Raw genomic sequence first — 17,783 nt, 5'->3', positions numbered from 1 at the left:
AACACCGTGCTTAAAATGTTTTTTAATCGGGTCTGGCTGGGCACAAATTTAAATCGTATAAAAAAATAATTCCTTTATTAAAGATGGAAGAAAAAGCTGTCACATATTGACATGATTTTTTAATTTATAATTTTAAATCCCTTCCTTTCCCTAGGACTACAACTTTGTTGCAGGCTTTCGCGTTCCTAGGGCCCCTCGAGATGCAATAGCGGGATTAATTTGCAATTATACCCGGTAGGACCACCCATGCCAGACGAACGGTAGTCCGGACTTGATGGTCACCCGAAAAAACATTATTGGAATGGAATTGGGAAACTCTACCAGCAATCTCTTCCCTGAAATCATGGAGCTTATGAACACTTAGGATGAGGACGAGAAACGAATGGAGGCATTCGAGATGTGGATATGGAGAGAGTAAAGTGGACGGAAAGGAGGAGAAGCGACGAAGTGCTGGTGGACATGGTGGGTGAGGAGAGGCAGCTTCTAGATGAGACACGGAGGAGACAGAAGGTATGGATGGGGAGAGTACTTAGCGGGGAGGGGATGTTGAAATCAGTGTTAAACAGGGACGCCGACTTACAAAAAATAATGGGGGGGCCCAAACCGGGGATCTTGCCCCGCGAAATTTTGTAAGTAGCGAGTTTTAAGTTTTTTAAGCATTTTAGAAGAGTCATATGATCAAAATTAGAACCCCGATAACTCTAATCTCGATATTTGGAAACTCTGGGGAAAATTGACAAGCCTGACACATTTTTTCCTCACACCCATAACGAATTTTTGAGGGGGCGCCACTGGTGTTAGGGGTAGACTGTTGGTTAAACGAGGGAGGGGAAGGAAAAGAATAAGAGTTTCAGCTAAAATGAAAGGGAGGAGACCTTATTGCGTACCCGACCGTTTCCCCGAATCGTTTTTTCCGACGACCTTTTTCCCGAAATAATTTTTTCCCGAATCGTAACGCGTCCTCTTACCCGAAAGCTTTTCTCCCGAAACATTTTTTACCGAACACCTTATTTCCCGATTGTATAAAAATGAGTTCATATTTTTCATAACCAAATATATCCATACACAAGATACATCATTTTTTTAGAAAATTATATTGTGCGCGATAGCTCTAAGAAATTCAAGAAAATTCCTATCGTTCTTGTAATCTTCATATTCTTCTACAATCGATTTCAGCCTCTCGTGCATGTCGTACCATTTCTTTTTTGGCTTGCCCTTGATACTTTTCCCAACACTTAATTCAATCAAGGCAATCTCTGTGTCAGCTTGTTCTTTCTGCAGCTCTTTTACAGCTGAGTATAAATCCGGGTGGTTTTTCCCGAATAGGAACCTAAAGCGGTTATTCCAACCTTCAGATGCATTATTTGTTGTTGCATGACCTGCTTTTGTAGCTTCATGTTGATTCCATAGACTAGGAGGATATCGAGGAGGAACAGCACGTCGTCTGCCAACAGCTTTTACACCAATAACGTATGTTTCTTGAAAATTTTTCATAATTGGCTCAAGTCTGGGAATATTTTTATCCTGTCAATAATAAACAATAACAGTGCCATGGAAACACATTCATAGCAATGGAATCATCGAACAAAAGTTTCGAAAAAAAAGACGTTCGGTATAATTGACTTCGGGAAAAATGGATTCGGAAAAAAAATTCGGGAAAAAGGTCGTCGGAAAAAACGATTCGGGAAAAAGGTAGGGAATCCTCTTAAATAAACGGAAAATTAAAAAATTGAAGCAAGAAAATAATAAAAACATGATATCGAGCAGTGGCGTAGCCAGGAATTTCGTTCGGGGGAGTCCAAAACCAGGAGGGGGGGAAACTTTTGAGAAACAGGGCACATCCAAAATAGTATCAAGAAAGCCATCGGAGTAAATGCATCCCTGTTTCCGCTAATGCGCTCCAAATCGCCGCTGCCCACGAAGACAAAATTACTCCTGTATAATGCTACGATAAAACCATTATTAAGCTACGCATCACCGGTTTGGCTGCATGCAGCGGCAACTCACTTGAAGAAAATACAAACCACAGAAAATAAAATCATCGGAAAAATCATTGGCGCGCCTTGGTTTATCCGGAACCAAAACATCAGAAAGGATCTCAAAATTACTCCTATTCTAGCGAAACTAAAATCTGCTCTAGAAAAATTTGCCATTACATTTGATAAAACAAATAATGTACTGTTAAATATCTTTTGGACTACGAACCTCCGCTGAAACCAAAACACCGCCTCCCCAAATGTGCCCTCAACCCTTCCCATATCCCTATCCCCTAATTCCCTGTCCAGTATTATTATGCCATGACTCTTTAATCTGTAAAACGTGATCAACTAATCTGCCTGCAACGTTACTAAACGAAACGCCCAGGAGACAGCTGCAAAGCTGGGAACTGCGGAAAACAACAACGAGAAATATACTTGGACTTGGACTGAGAAACAGGATACTAAGTAATGGGTTTCTAACTAATTTGAACACTTTTGATAATCGAAAAAACTTCATTTGTTAAAGAAATATTTTTTCAATTCATGATGTTTCAATATTTTATTGTCTTTTATGAAGGAAAATTATTGTGTTTTTATATTTTGGGGGGGGGGGGGGAATCCGGACCCCCCTGGCTACGCCACTGATATCGAGGAACTTTCAAATTTATTTCTCAGCTCATATTATACGCATGAGATTGCGACATGGAAAATAAATTACAACGATCCTACTCCACAGAGGCGTAACTAGGAATATGCTTTGGGGGGGATTGAGGGGGATGGGGAAAGGCGACTTCCCACCCCCCGTTTGGGAAAATTTTGTAAAAATGACATGCCTGCAAATACATTTTACTTAATTTTTGCACTTAAAATTTGGGTTTCATTAGAAGGTTACGTTAAAATTTACTATATGTCTAAACTTGACAATAGTTTTGAATATAATTTTTATTTCGCTGAGGCATTGGGGGGGATCCATCCCCCCACAGTTACGCCACTGCTTCTCCACAGTTTATTCACCTCAAAATTCAATATTCTTCCGAACTCACTTTCAATCGAATTTTTTGCATTTTCCCACCTTCAATGCATTGGAGTCAGTCATGTTGTTGGAAGGCCCGGTCGGGGTTCTGCTTGAACTGCTCTCGTGCGCAGTAATAGCGGCCAAGTAAAGTTCAGTGATCAGTCAAAGGGGATTCCATTGAAGGAGGCCCATTTAAGGAGGTTAAGCGTTACATATGTTGCCGTTTCGCGCGCATTTTATTCGTCGGCGCCACTAGGCAGGGGCAGAGAGCTCGATCTCGTTCAGTGTTGACTTTGACAATCGTCTCGCATACTTTAGTTTTATATGATTTATTGGCTCAGCTACGTATTATTACCGAGCATTTTCTCGTGAAAAGTGGAAATCGATGACTAGTAGCGTGGCGAGTGGCGATTTTGATATCTAATTTTAATGCGCGCGGGGCAAGAACATTTATAAAGCCGCGGACTTAATAATCCTCGTGGATCAGTAACAAAAATCAATGCGAATGTTGTAATTAGGAGTTCCGCCATCTAGCAGCAATGTTTAGAACCATTGGCGCAGCGAGGGGGGGTTTGGGGGATTAACCCCCCCCCCCCCTTCCCCAGAGCTCAGAGAAATTTTTAAGTTTCATCCATTTTACTTAATTGGGTTGATATTACTAATAGAATAGTGAAAGGATTCATAAAATATCCCTCAGAAAGCCGTAAAATTCACCAATTTGAACCATTAATCTTAAAGTTCCTCATTTATTAATCTCGCACCTAACGTTTATCCTGGTGGGCATTCCCTACCCCCACACACCCCGGTATCAGCTGCACCAAAAACCTCCCCCCCCAGCCTTAATTCCGAGCTGCGCCCCTGTTTAGAACTGCATAAAAATCTTTGAAACTTCAACTTTTGACCCCGCTATCAGGCAATTTACTCCGCTGTACGGCGTACCATTAGCGCTGATTGGAAATTGAATTGCATCCCAGGTCTGGAAAACTTGATTCATGCATAGAAAATAAAATGCAGGAAGTCTGAATGGTTACAAGCATGGGTAAATGAGTTACAGAGAAAAATATACTTATCGGCGCAGTCAGGGCGTGAGTATGGTTACTGATAGACGTTCTTCATGTAATTTTATTACATTGCTGTTTTTTTTTCAAACATGAACATTTTTTAAACGAAATGGATTCATAGCTGGAACGCTCAAGTTGGAATTTTCACTATCACATTTTATTTTCTAAGCAGCTACGCTTGTGCTTTCTGGCATAGATAAAACATTAGCCATTGGAAAATACTTCAAGTAAAAGCAATGACCAATGAAAATAACTTCCCGATACAATCATGTTTTCCGGGCTTCCACTGCACTCTTTGGCATCTGATGTCAACAGTTTCTCCGGCAATTCTGCCAGTAACCTCAGATCAGAAGTGGAATTTTAGGCAGAATGGGCCTGTGTTTATATGTCGCAGTGGTGTTAGTAGGTAGTAGAAAATCTTTTCAATATACTGGGACTAGCCCCGGTGGTAACTTTACGAGTCACCCACAATGCCAATTGGGCGAAAATTCCACAAAGAAAAAAATCATTCGCCGTGATCATCCACAGAGGGGAATGACATCTAAGTTGCTTAAATGGTTGTAGCACTTGAGAGGGGGATCCCTGTCAAGGCGAAAGATTTTTTCCTAGTTGAATTTTGGCACAGAGTCATATTAAATATGTTTCCTAGAACCTCATTAACACTTCCATGCCATAAGAACAACAACATCGAGAGAAAAAAATGTTTCCAATGTGTAAAATAATAGCATCAACAACTGGAAAGAATTTCCCTGAAATGTGATGGATTTGTAACCACAGCAACGAAAATAAATAAAATTGAATATAAAAAAGTTTATTGTTACAAAATAAGTCAAACAGTTAAAATTTTTACAAAACAGATTGGCTATAAATACATGATAAAAATATAACAATTATTTTAAGGCTTTACACAGATCATTTTCTTTCACAATTCGTTTTCCTGGACGGAGAGAAATGATAAGAATGATAATAATCATTTACATGATAGCACCAAGATGGCCTGTGGCTCAAGTTAAGGTGCAATCAGCGAGTTCATTTTTTTAAAGGCATTTATTGATAGAATGGACGGAAAAATGCCAAAATTTGCATTGTAAAAGCGATAAACGAATACTGAAACCAACAAAACCCCCCCATTCTCCAATTTACAGAGGATAATCTACATTATCACTTGAGTTGATTTCTTCCATGGCAATATAATAAATTCTTTTAAAAAAAGTAAACGGCCCCATTCCATTTAAATCCAGTTATACAAAATGCTTGAACCACAGTAGCATGATTGAAAGATATGACTACCATAATATATTCAAAATCAACATTTAAAAATACAGGCATGCAGTACTGTGGTTTGGGAATGTATGAAATATCTCTCAAACAGAGTATCACCATTGGTAAAAAGAGGCAATTTCTTTTAAAAAAAAGTATATCATATCACACAATTGCTTTCACAACATTATAAAAAACAATTTGGATCGCAACCACATTAATGGAATGAAAAACAGTTGACCAACAAATAACGGCTAATTCAAAACATTGTAAAATAGAGTGAATACTAATGAAATTGAAAGTTAATAATATCCCAGAGCGTGCTTTTACAGCTAAAATACTAAAAGAAATTAAAAATTAAAACTAGTGCACACAAAAATGCAGTGAAATGCCTATTGTGACGGCATATTTGGCAACCAAGGTATTGGACAAAACCACAACAATCCCTTGTTGATATGCAAAACTGCATTTGAATCCGTACTCTCCAACTCACATCATCACAAAATATAATTTCTTAAAATATGTCACAACACCAAAACATGAACAGTTCACACTGAAATATCTTAAAATAACGTAAAACTATGGCTCTTTTTTGCTACATTCCACCAGCTTCACATACCACAAATCAAAATCACATAGAATGATTCCTCGTTGATTGTGTTGGCTGAGAAGCCCATCTCGCTGAAAATGGAACACCCTGCCATAACCTCAAATTCTGCTCAATTCTGTTCTTCAACCTTCACCTTAAAACCCAATCACATAAATTGTACAGCTATCTCCACTTTACAACTTGAGAACCACATCTTTTCCCATACCTAATAATACAATTTATTATTTACACAGGAAAAAGACTTAGGTAACCACTGGCCAAAGGCACGTCATATAACACCTACATGTATAATAGTTACTGCTTTGCTAAAAAAATACACAGTGGAAGCCACATATAACGCGTATGGGATACAGCATAAAGCTCTAATTAGCTAGAGATAGCTAAGGAATCATTTAAAGCCCAATGATTTACATGTAAAATAAATTTTCATTTGCGATAATGGCTCAATTCCTCACCTGAAGCATTTGTAATTACAGCAGGTTGCCTTTGTGATTTCAAGCAGCATCTCCTGCATCAAAAGCTATAAAAACTACATAGCTACAATACAAATTACCAAATGCTCTTTAAGGTGTTTCAGATTATTAGTGAATTAAATTTTCAAAAGTGTGTTTTATAATAGCTATTACAATGGCAATTTTTGCCTCTCAGCAAAAACAGCCGTAGTAATACCTTTGGGAGTGATTTTTTCCAATTATTTCACTACCTTTATTGATAACGACAGTTCACTATACCAAATGATATAGCAGACCCTAAGAGCTGCTTCTATAATGGGCTTCCACTGTTAATATGTAATACATAATTCTCCATGAGATTCAATCATTAAAATGCAATTAAAAATAAAGCTAACTTGCTTCATCAAAATGAATCATTTCCCTCCTCCTATGCCACACACAGGACAAATGGAAATATATACCAACATGCTATTATAGCAGGCATCACTTCCTCTTTTTGAAAAGTTTTACACCTGAAATGTAACAAGATGAGATGCCTGGAAAGACAAGAGAAGAGGAAATGCATAATTAGTAACTAGAGGAATCCAAATAATACTCGTACATTATTTGATGCAATTACATTTCACAGACCATTACAATCAGCATTAAAAATTACTATTGTAAGTTTAATAAAGATAAGTTCCAATCTCTTTGTGCGTAGTACCAGAGCCTATACTGGGTTTGGATGATGGGTCGACCTCCAGATAGAAAGGTAAGCTTCGATATAATTGAGTCCACTTGTCTCATAAGCAGTCATGAACAAAAATCAATGCCATAACCAGATGGTACAGTTCTATCCCTGGGTAAGATAGGCCATTCAAAAGATACCCAAAGCATGTGAAGATACCATGATTTGGTAATAATAGGCCACCAACTTATACTTCCTATCACCCAGAGGAGAGGGTAGCAGCTCTTTTTCATTTGTATGAAGGTGAAGATCTCACAGGTCAGAACAGCAACGCTCATGACACTGCAAGCATGGTGACAATTACTTCAATAGCAGTAGTACCACAATATGGAAGGCAATGGGGAACCACAAAAATACTGCACCAAGGAGTAACAGCTACTATACCAATAATTTTTTAAAAGACCAGATGTCATTCTATCGAGAAACATATTCTGGAGATGTAGTTCCCAATTCCAATTTCCAAGCAGAGACCACCATAGAGAGTACATTGGTTAAATGTGGCAATGATAATGGTGGGGTTGGTAAAAATACTCAAAAAGAGCACTGGATGAGCGTTAAGCGCTTCCTTCAGTACAATGAAAGGATGGTTATGGTAAAGAAAAAGAGACAAAACCAGTGGATACCACAGTGGTACAGGTTTACATGCCTACGACTGTCTGTGAAAATGATGACATCTAAGATGTCTAACAAGGTATCATGGATGTAATTTAACTGGCAAAAAGGGAAGTTAATCTTATTATTTTAGGCAATTAGAACACAGTTGTCGGGGAATGCCAAGATGGAACAATAACACAAAAATATCGATTAGGAAAAAACTGGAAGGACAGGAAGGCTCCTGGAATTCTGCACAGAACACAAGTAAATGGTTTCCAACACACAGTAAGAATATCACATGTGAAGAAGATACACATGGAAAATACCTAGTGACAAAAGAACTATAGTGGCTAGACTATATTTTAGTGAATCAAAGGCTCGAGAACGAGGGGAAGGTCTGCAAAATCCACAATAAGGCAGATATGGACAGTGATCATAATCAGGTGATGAGGGTAATCAGGTGTAATCATCTTAAATTCAAGAATTAAATAACACAGACAGGACTTATTAAATATATCAAGTAGAAAAAATGAGTGAGTCACTTCAATTGCCAGCTTTTCAAGAAGCAGTGGAGAACTAGCTAGTGGGTCATTCCACGTCAAATCACCCAGAAATTTTCAAAATGACACCCAACGATTTGGATTTTGATGAAATTTTTGTCACTAGCTACTATCACCTATCTAATGACCCATGTAAAATATTTCTTCTCTCACTCTCATAGTTTGCAAGATATGAGGAGTCAAAGTTTGAGATGTTTGCTCAGAAGTGGCGCTAGTGGGAGTCAAATTCCAGAGTGCAGGGCACAGGGTAAAAATTCATAACTCAGAAACCACATAACATATTTGAATGAAATTTTGACCCCTTGTCTATCCAAGTACATAGCTTCCATAGTAATGTCTTTTATTCCCCTTGCATTGTTATGTTGGCCAAAATGATGTCAACAGTTGTTAATTAACCGATTTTTTTAGCTCAAAAACATTACTTCATATTTTCAGAATTATCACCAAAAGGCAGAGCAGTTAACTCATCCAATTTTTTTTAAATTGAAGGTTAATATGTGCTCCAATATACTGTGAAGTAAAAATGGTGGTGTTTTGACTGCCACTATGAGTATTTCAGGTTTTACTTTTTTTTCTGCCCCTGTGAGAGGGATTTTGGACACGTACTGTAAGATAATAAGTATAAGTGTATCCATACCTTCATGAGGATATATTTGAAATATTGGTCAGTAAATCTAAGACCAAACATGTAGTCTAGTGAATGTGGCTCTTGTTCATACAATTTTTTTTAATAGCAATACTTGGCTTGTGGCAGCTGAGGGTAAAAAAATCCAAATGGCTCAGAAATGTGAAATGATGCTTCTTTCCTGGAATTTACCCATTTTTCAAGTGTTTAGTTTATGGAAAAATTGGTATCAAAATACATTAGGCTCTTACTGTGCATTAGAGGATAAATGGAAATACTAATTTAAATAAAATTATTTAAATAATACACTTCAATGTGTTTAAGGCATCTCCCGAACATCTATGGAGGCTCTCTCGGGCAACTAAATGCTTTACAATACCACCAATTCCATCACATGGGGATATTCCATTGCTTGTAGCAAAGAATGTCCATGATGCCATTAAGGAGAAATCCTGGTAATGCTTGCAAAGATTGAGAAATATTTTGTAGTTCTTGTACCGTCCTGCACAACCATCACTAAAGTAACTCAATTTTTTGACTAAAGTAAAATTTTCCTTAACAAAGCAAAATATTATTCTTTGGGTTTCATAAACAAAAGCTACATCATGCTCCAAATCATCTGACAAGATGCATAAACTGGAAATAATAAGCTGTTTAGTCAGGTGATCTAGAGTATAAATCACAACAGGGTGTACCGTACAACTATCACTTGTCCAGTGATTCCCTTGTGCCTCATCCTGGATAACATATGAGTAGCTCTCACTGAAGTCAAAGAGAACAGCTGCTTCATGGGGTCCAAGATTTTCTTTCATTTTCTTAAGGTAGTTTGCCTGTACCTTCGTAATAAATGAATGGGGCACCAGTTTTTCCACTCTTTGAATTTAAATTGATAGGTACTCATCAAATGTCACCGTGAACTTCACCAGTTGATATCTGTCACTGGAAACCCACTGACTGTATGAAACTTCATCTCCGGGGTCACATTCTTCAAACTTTTTCAGCAGTAAGCTTTTCAATTTTTCACGTGAAGGACACTGAGAGCAATGTCGCAGTATACAGTCCCTATTATTTCTAGAGCATACGAAATAACCAATTAGGTCCTGGCTTGTTTCCTCTATATTACAGGCACTAAGCAGTAGGTTGACATTTTAATGAATTGTGCAAAAACACACTGAATGCGTTCCAGGACATCCTGCTACCACAAACCATTTTGGACCTAGGTTGCAGAATTTAGAAAAGCCAATTTTAATTCTGGGGAAGTCAAATTTAAAAGTGGAATACAATTCCTTCAAGTTAGCAAGTAATAATCTCTTCTGAACATGTACATTTTTGGAGATACTTATGGAATCTTTCTTTCCAGGCATCATTCTTGAGTACTCATCACTTTCATAGAAAGTCCTAACTATGTAATTGTAATGTTTTATTTTTGCCTTCCCTTTTCTCAATTCAGGTGCAGCTAATTTTCCATTGTCTCTGAAAAGTTCTCTTGCTTGGCGGGCAGTGTACTCACTCACATGAAACTCTTCCATTACTTTCTTCCTGCTCCATAAAGTTGGTACCAATGATAACAGATGTACCTTTCCTTGATGGGTGCTTGATGTGTCAACTTTTTGTTTGATTAACCCATCAGCGTCCAAAGTTTTTTTTAAATTCACACATATTTCACTTTTAAAAAATATGATACATATGAACTTCACACAAAGAACACAATTCAAACTGACTGAATAATGGAGGACACCTTCTACTAAGTATGTGCACTGAAAGGTATGCTAAAATTCACATATTAAATACATTGCCGGAGCATTGGCTCAGCACTGCACTGGGTGCCCTATGGCACCCGTGGGCGTTGACGGGTTAAGTCTATGAGCACATCTATATCATGAACTTTCTGAAGTAGTTCTTTTGGCAGTTTTGGGTCATCCTTTTCTGGACATAATTCTTTATCAAGAAGTATTTTAACTTTCCTTTTAAAATTACTGCATGCTGACTCTACTTTCCTTTTAGCGTAGGTTGACCTTCTGTGAGATGATATGCCATGAAATTTTAAAGGTGACTCCTCTATATCTTGCAGCGTTCTGTTAAGTAGCTTAGTTGATTTTTCTTGGGATACTGTTGTTTCAAAATTCAAAATACTATCATTGCTGTCACTATCTACTGCTTCAACATCAGAAAGCTCATTTCCAAACCTGGAGTGTTTCTGTACTTCCTCCCTACATGGCTGGCATACTTTCATTCCTGGCACTAATTTCCGAAGAGTTGGGATTTTACAGGCCTTTTCTGCAAATTCAAGACTTACATTTCTCAGTGATTTTGATATTTTCTTCTTTTGGCTCTTAAAAGGATCAAGACAATATATTTGGTAGGTTTCATACTTTTTCAAATAGTATATTCTGTGATGTTCGCAGACATTGGATAGGACTTCCCCAGGTACACCACCTCTGAGAGATAACAGCTGCTTTTCAAGCATACTCATGATCTCAATTTTGTTCAGTTGCACCACTGGTGTGTAGATTTTTTTGAGGCAATCAGATGCAGTTACTTTTCCAATGCTGACAGTTCAACAATTTGCTCATTTTGAAGCATAGTGGAGACACTAACCTTTTTTAATGTCGAAGTTCACAATGAGCAGCTTCGCCTAACTCATAGCACACACAATTAATGTACAGGTAAAAATACACTGATCGTACACACAGAATAAACTTGGACACCCATGGAGCATCTTTACACAAGAAGACTTGGCAGAAGACTAAAAGTGGTACCCTAGAATCTATTTTGATTTATCATGCCCTCACTGTGATACATTGTAACACTTTATTCTTCCTAGAGGTTGCACTTAATTCTCTTATTCCTTGGGGAGATGTAATAACACTGAAAAGTGAGGCTGAATAGGTGGGATTGTATTACTTTCTCAAGTTTGTCATGTAATACAATCATATGTGAGGCAGGGGAGAAAACAATGTGGCACATAATGTCAGCATTATCTCTCCCAGTGAAATAGAAATTTAATACTCCAGTTGCCATCAAGGAATGTGGATATTGGTGACAACCTGCTGTATATGTATAAGTAATACCATTTGCTCTGCCAGCTCTTCCATCACTAAGGGTTTGGAAGACCATACTTCTTCTGTGAAAGTGAGGTTAAATTTGTGCAACTCCAGTTCAGCGGGACTCATTTAATCACTTTTTCACAGATCTTAACAAACTTGTACATTGCATGTGCTTATGATGACCACTGGTTTTTTGGATGAGTGCTTTCTAAACACGAGGAAGAACATGATGTGAAAGTGAAATTTATGCACCCACATCGAAAATCCCCATGTGATGGAATTGGTGGTACTGTTAAGCGTTTAGTTTGCCCGAGAGAGCCTCCATAGATGTTCGGGAGATGCCTTAAACACATTGAAGTGTATTATTTAAATAATTTTATTTAAATTAGTATTTCCATTTATCCTCTAATGCACAGTAAGAGCCTAATGTATTTTGATACCAATTTTTCCATAAACTAAACACTTGAAAAATGGGTAAATTCCAGGAAAGAAGCATCATTTCACATTTCTGAGCCATTTGGATTTTTTTACCCTCAGCTGCCACAAGCCAAGTATTGCTATTAAAAAAAATTGTATGAACAAGAGCCACATTCACTAGACTACATGTTTGGTCTTAGATTTACTGACCAATATTTCAAATATATCCTCATGAAGGTATGGATACACTTATACTTATTATCTTACAGTACGTGTCCAAAATCCCTCTCACAGGGGCAGAAAAAAAAGTAAAACCTGAAATACTCATAGTGGCAGTCAAAACACCACCATTTTTACTTCACAGTATATTGGAGCACATATTAACCTTCAATTTAAAAAAAATTGGATGAGTTAACTGCTCTGCCTTTTGGTGATAATTCTGAAAATATGAAGTAATGTTTTTGAGCTAAAAAAATCGGTTAATTAACAACTGTTGACATCATTTTGGCCAACATAACAATGCAAGGGGAATAAAAGACATTACTATGGAAGCTATGTACTTGGATAGACAAGGGGTCAAAATTTCATTCAAATATGTTATGTGGTTTCTGAGTTATGAATTTTTACCCTGTGCCCTGCACTCTGGAATTTGACTCCCACTAGCGCCACTTCTGAGCAAACATCTCAAACTTTGACTCCTCATATCGTGCAAACTATGAGAGTGAGAGAAGAAATATTTTACATGGGTCATTAGATAGGTGATAGTAACTAGTGACAATAATTTCATTAAAATCCGAGTCGGTGGGTGCCATGCCTGGGTGAACTGACATGGAATGACCCTAGTAGAAGAAATCACCGATAAATGAAAAATTTATCAAACCACATTTAAATGAAAAATTTATCAAAGAAAAAACACTGAAATCAATTGAATACTTACAAAATACTTGTCATCCAAAGGTTAAATGATGTTCTGCCACCACACAGCAATTATCGCAATACTGCATGCAATCAGGACCGTGAAACTGGAGCTGAGTGATGATGCACCAAGCTAGAAAAGTGAGATATTTCGTTATTGATTATGATGCTACAAAAATTTTATTTTTGGAATTTCATAGATGTAGCCATGCCAAAAGCTTAAAAGCCTTTGCTAACAATTGCAAAAGAATTTAACTATGCAATGATAAACAATCTTTAATTACATTAGAAACATTAGGGTGTGTCTTATTTTATAATTTAAGGGAAGTAAAATGGATGGACTAAAAAAATCAGGTCGATAAACATTTAGAGGTTTCTCAATGCTACAACAAAAAAGTTTTCTTCAATAGACCAAGTAACTTAATTTCTCAGGCTAGAATGAACAGTTGCACTTCTCAAGGTCCATAATTCCCCATTGTTTTTATGCCTGAGCAACTCTTTTTGAAGAAAAATAATTGCGAATAAAATATTATAAATAAAAATATAACACAATCCCTCCTATATGCTGCACTGGCATACAATTTTCATAGCCAACTGATTGGTACTGCACCCTCCAGTTTATTAATGAAACACAGACAGTTTTACAATTAGTAGGTCGTGCATCTTTATAATTTCTCCGTCAAAGGTATACAATTTTGAGAATTTATCTTGATGGCATATTAATGAATGTACATTACCTAAAAATGCACACGAGAAAATAAGAGCTGTTGGGGTATCCAATGCTTAGCAAACAATCAACGTTCTGCAATAAACACCCTCATGAACGGTAAGGACAAGTGGCCACAACTAGCCATAATAGACCTACAACTAGAGTTTTAAATCCTTGTTTCTACATGTCAACATTAAAAATGTAATTTACCTTCAATACTTACGATTACAAAATAGTTACACCTATCACCTCGGCAGCACTCTGTGCATTTCCAGTCTTCGTACCATATATGAGTACAATAAGGCAAAGTTTTTCGAATACTACGTTCGCAAGTATCATTATTCGCACATCTTTTCGATACATAGTATTGCTTGTCTGCTCCCTGAGACCAGTACGGCTCGGCTATGAGAAAAAGTTAGCATAATAATCAATGCAATTGGCTGAACACCACATAAAATCGTTCGACGTGAGGCAAAAATAGTAAATAATACTTACTTCCCCATCTTATTTCTGTCAAACACATATCTTGACCATATTCACATGTTCTAATAGTTTTCAAACATTTATCCGTATTATCAGTTTGATTGGTGCACACATAACATTCCAAAGCATTGCCTGCAGAAAGAAAACGCCCATTACTCCTTATTTTGCAAGACGATTAATCACAGACTACGAAACACAATACGAAATTCTTAAACATTTAACAAATAAGAAGAAAACTACATTTGCCACAAAACGGGCACAGTATGATCGAATAAGGAAATAATAAAGGAAAATGTTCATCAACAACTGAATTTGAAACTGGCTTGAGGACAAGATAAATACTCTTCACACTTACATGTTTGAGAAAAACTAAGTAAGAAAAGCACAGCTGAAATAAAAATAACGCCTGAATGCTGCATTTTTAAAGGCTACGGTTAACTGTAATCAGGTAATAAGTGCACATTCACGATAATAAATAACCCGAGACCAACTCGGTTTTTCTGTTAAAAACAACGCTGCTTCAGTGCCCTCTGTGGGAAAAATTGAAACTCAACATAAAATGTGACGCTCAATCGGGCGGGGCACCGCAGAACGTAAACTGGGACAAGCTCCTGTTTTATACGAATAATTGAATTCATGCCGTTAGTATTTTATTCAATTGGTTTTTAAAGGAATTTTCTATTTTAACGCCAAGAATAGGTATTCATGCTCAAATAAAATTATTTGGGCCCAAAGCTCGCCCTCTTTTGCCACTTCCTTGAACTAGTACACATAAAGCCGGGAAGTTCGTACTGATAAACCGTGCGTTTACCAAGATAAAATGTTTCGCAGTTGCCTGCAAACTGAACAGGATCCTGAAAACTCAGGTAGTGCAATAGCCAATTAACAAACGAAGGATTACGGTGAAAATTTTGAGAATCCTGGATCAAGACGAGAATAGCTAGCTAATCTATGACATCCCAATGTCGTAGAAATAATTCATTATCATGAAAGTAGCGCGGTAGAATATCTATTCCATCTGGTATTTCACTCCTATGAACCATAGAATGGCATTGGCAACAACATATTACTATAGGCGCAAAAAAGGTAGACCGCTGAATTTATCGTTTTACTTATTGTTTATTCGACAACAAATTTGAATCATGAAACTGTTTGATTGTAGGCGTTTAGCTTTTACGGTCGAAAGAGTGAAGAAGAACACGTCAAAAACCATGAGAACGGCGAAACGATTGTCTTCTTTATCTCATCAGGGGCGGATCCAGGATTTCTTTCTGGGGGGAGGGGCACAAGCAAGGCCGTATCCAGCATTTCGTTCTGGGGGGGGGGGGGGCACAAGGATACCTCGTAATACAAAACGAACGCAATGATAACGGGACCGTATTAAAAATCTTGCATATTTTTCATGGGTCTGGGAGGGTGGGCACGTTTGTTTTCTTTTAAATAGAGAATGACATATTCCCATTACAAGTAGCTTTTTAAATTAAATTTTACCCATTCTTTGATTTTTTTAAATGGTCGAAAGGTAGATTTCAATTTCCGAGGTGTAGAAAAGTACATAAATATCGATTAAGTTACATTTGCCATATGAAAAAAAATATTTCCAAACTTTTCATTCAAGGAAATGCTGATATCGTTTCCCTTGCTGAAAATAAAGCACTAAGACGAAGTTCTGGCAGTGTGCATTGCCGCGAGGCGAATCTCGTTCAATGTCTACCTTTTATTGCGCCGATAGTAAATTAATAAAGTTTATTTAAAAGCCCATTCCATCAATATTCATTGCCCAGAATATGTCACATTTTTAAGTCCTTCAAGATCAATCACAAGAGAAGGATACTAAAGATCAAATGGATATGTAACAGGAGAAATGAGATACACTCAGGTATTTGAGGAAAAGGGCACAATAGGATAGCCATCTACCGAAGATTGCCATGGATATGCCACATCAAGTAAGGGAATACTTACTGAAGTATATAGTTGAGGGTTGGGTTCAGAACTTTCCGAGGTATCTTGATGGTGTGTAATAATTCTAAAGGATAATAAGCCGAAGGTCTGATATTCGTGGGCTAGAGACTTTTAGATATTCATCAATTACCTACACTTTGTAACACGCTTGAAGTGAGGCAGCTCACAAAATCAATTTTGAGAGAGTAAAGATTGTGGAAAAAGATTGCCGCTACTATCTAAGGCAGATCAGGGAAGCCTTGGAAATATGTGAGACCCATTATTACATAAACGGATACTAAATCAGCAACGTGTGGAAGAGAGTGTTGACCAATCTAATCTCAGCGGAAGGGCGATCTAGTACCATATACGGTCGGCATATATAGTATAATTAGAAATGAGTCGATTCCAAATGACGATTCTCGGTTCCATCGATTCTCGGGCACGGAATCGGAATCGAGAATCGATCGCCTAAAGTAATTTCCGATTCCATCGATTTGACGGCGGTAAATATTTTGAAAATAGACTATAGTCTGGGACATAGAGGCCACCACACACCTGAGCCGTTGAGCATGTACATCATTAAGTTAACCATTTATGTCTGGAACAGTTAAATTGTTTATTATTTTATTAAATCTGAGGATACATAACCAGGGGCGGATCCAGGATTTTTTTCTGGGAGGGGCACAAGCAAGGCCGTATCCAGGATTTTGTTCTGGGTGGGGCACAAGGATACCTCGTAATACAAAACGAATGCAATGATAATGGGACCGTATTAAATATCATGCATATTTTTGAGGGTCTGGGGGGGGGGCACGTGCCCCCGTGCCCCCCCCCTGGATCCGCCTATGTACATAACTATATTACTAATTCGTAATTTTAATAAATATACCCTTCGGGCCACCAAATTGTCTTAGCAATTATATTCCTTTCAATTTTAAAATTTTAATTACAGGAATGCTATTGACAAATCAATGTCCCACCAGTTTGCATGAATATGAATCGATTGTATCGGAATCAGTGGCGTAAATATGGGGGGGGGGGACGAGGGGATAGATCCCCCCCAAAGCATCAGAAAAATAAAAATGTTTTTTAAAAATATTGCCTAGTTTTGAAATATATTAACTACATCTCCTTATATTTAAATTTTAATGTCAAAATGATGTAAAACGTATATACAGGCATGTCATTTTTCAAAAACTTCCCGCCCCAAGCCATCTCATCCCTCCCCCCCCCCCCTCCAAAGCATATTCCTAGTTACGCCATTGATCGGAATTGTTAATCGGAAATCGATTTGATTGATTCGGCATTGTAATCGGAACGGAAAAAAGTGGAATCGACTCATCCCTGAGTACAATATAGCAAATCAAGGTTACTCACCTTCGAAC

General features: G+C 37.5%; 1 protein-coding gene across 1 annotated transcript; it reads right to left on the bottom strand.

The window, feature by feature from the left end:
* Positions 1 to 4,850: 4,850 nt before the first annotated feature.
* Positions 4,851 to 15,001, bottom strand: LOC124163711. The gene is made up of 5 exons (XM_046540778.1): positions 14,810 to 15,001; positions 14,467 to 14,586; positions 14,195 to 14,373; positions 13,285 to 13,395; positions 4,851 to 6,913 (listed from the first exon to the last, which is right to left on the bottom strand). The coding sequence occupies exons 1-4, from the start codon at positions 14,871 to 14,873 to the stop codon at positions 13,306 to 13,308; spliced, it is 453 nt and encodes a 150-aa protein (XP_046396734.1). The 5' UTR covers positions 14,874 to 15,001; the 3' UTR covers positions 4,851 to 6,913; positions 13,285 to 13,305.
* Between the last annotated feature and the right edge of the window lie 2,782 nt (positions 15,002 to 17,783).

This window comes from Ischnura elegans, chromosome 8, assembly GCF_921293095.1.
Source record: "Ischnura elegans chromosome 8, ioIscEleg1.1, whole genome shotgun sequence".
Taxonomy (NCBI): domain Eukaryota; kingdom Metazoa; phylum Arthropoda; class Insecta; order Odonata; family Coenagrionidae; genus Ischnura; species Ischnura elegans.
This window is presented reverse-complemented; position numbering and strand designations above follow the sequence as displayed.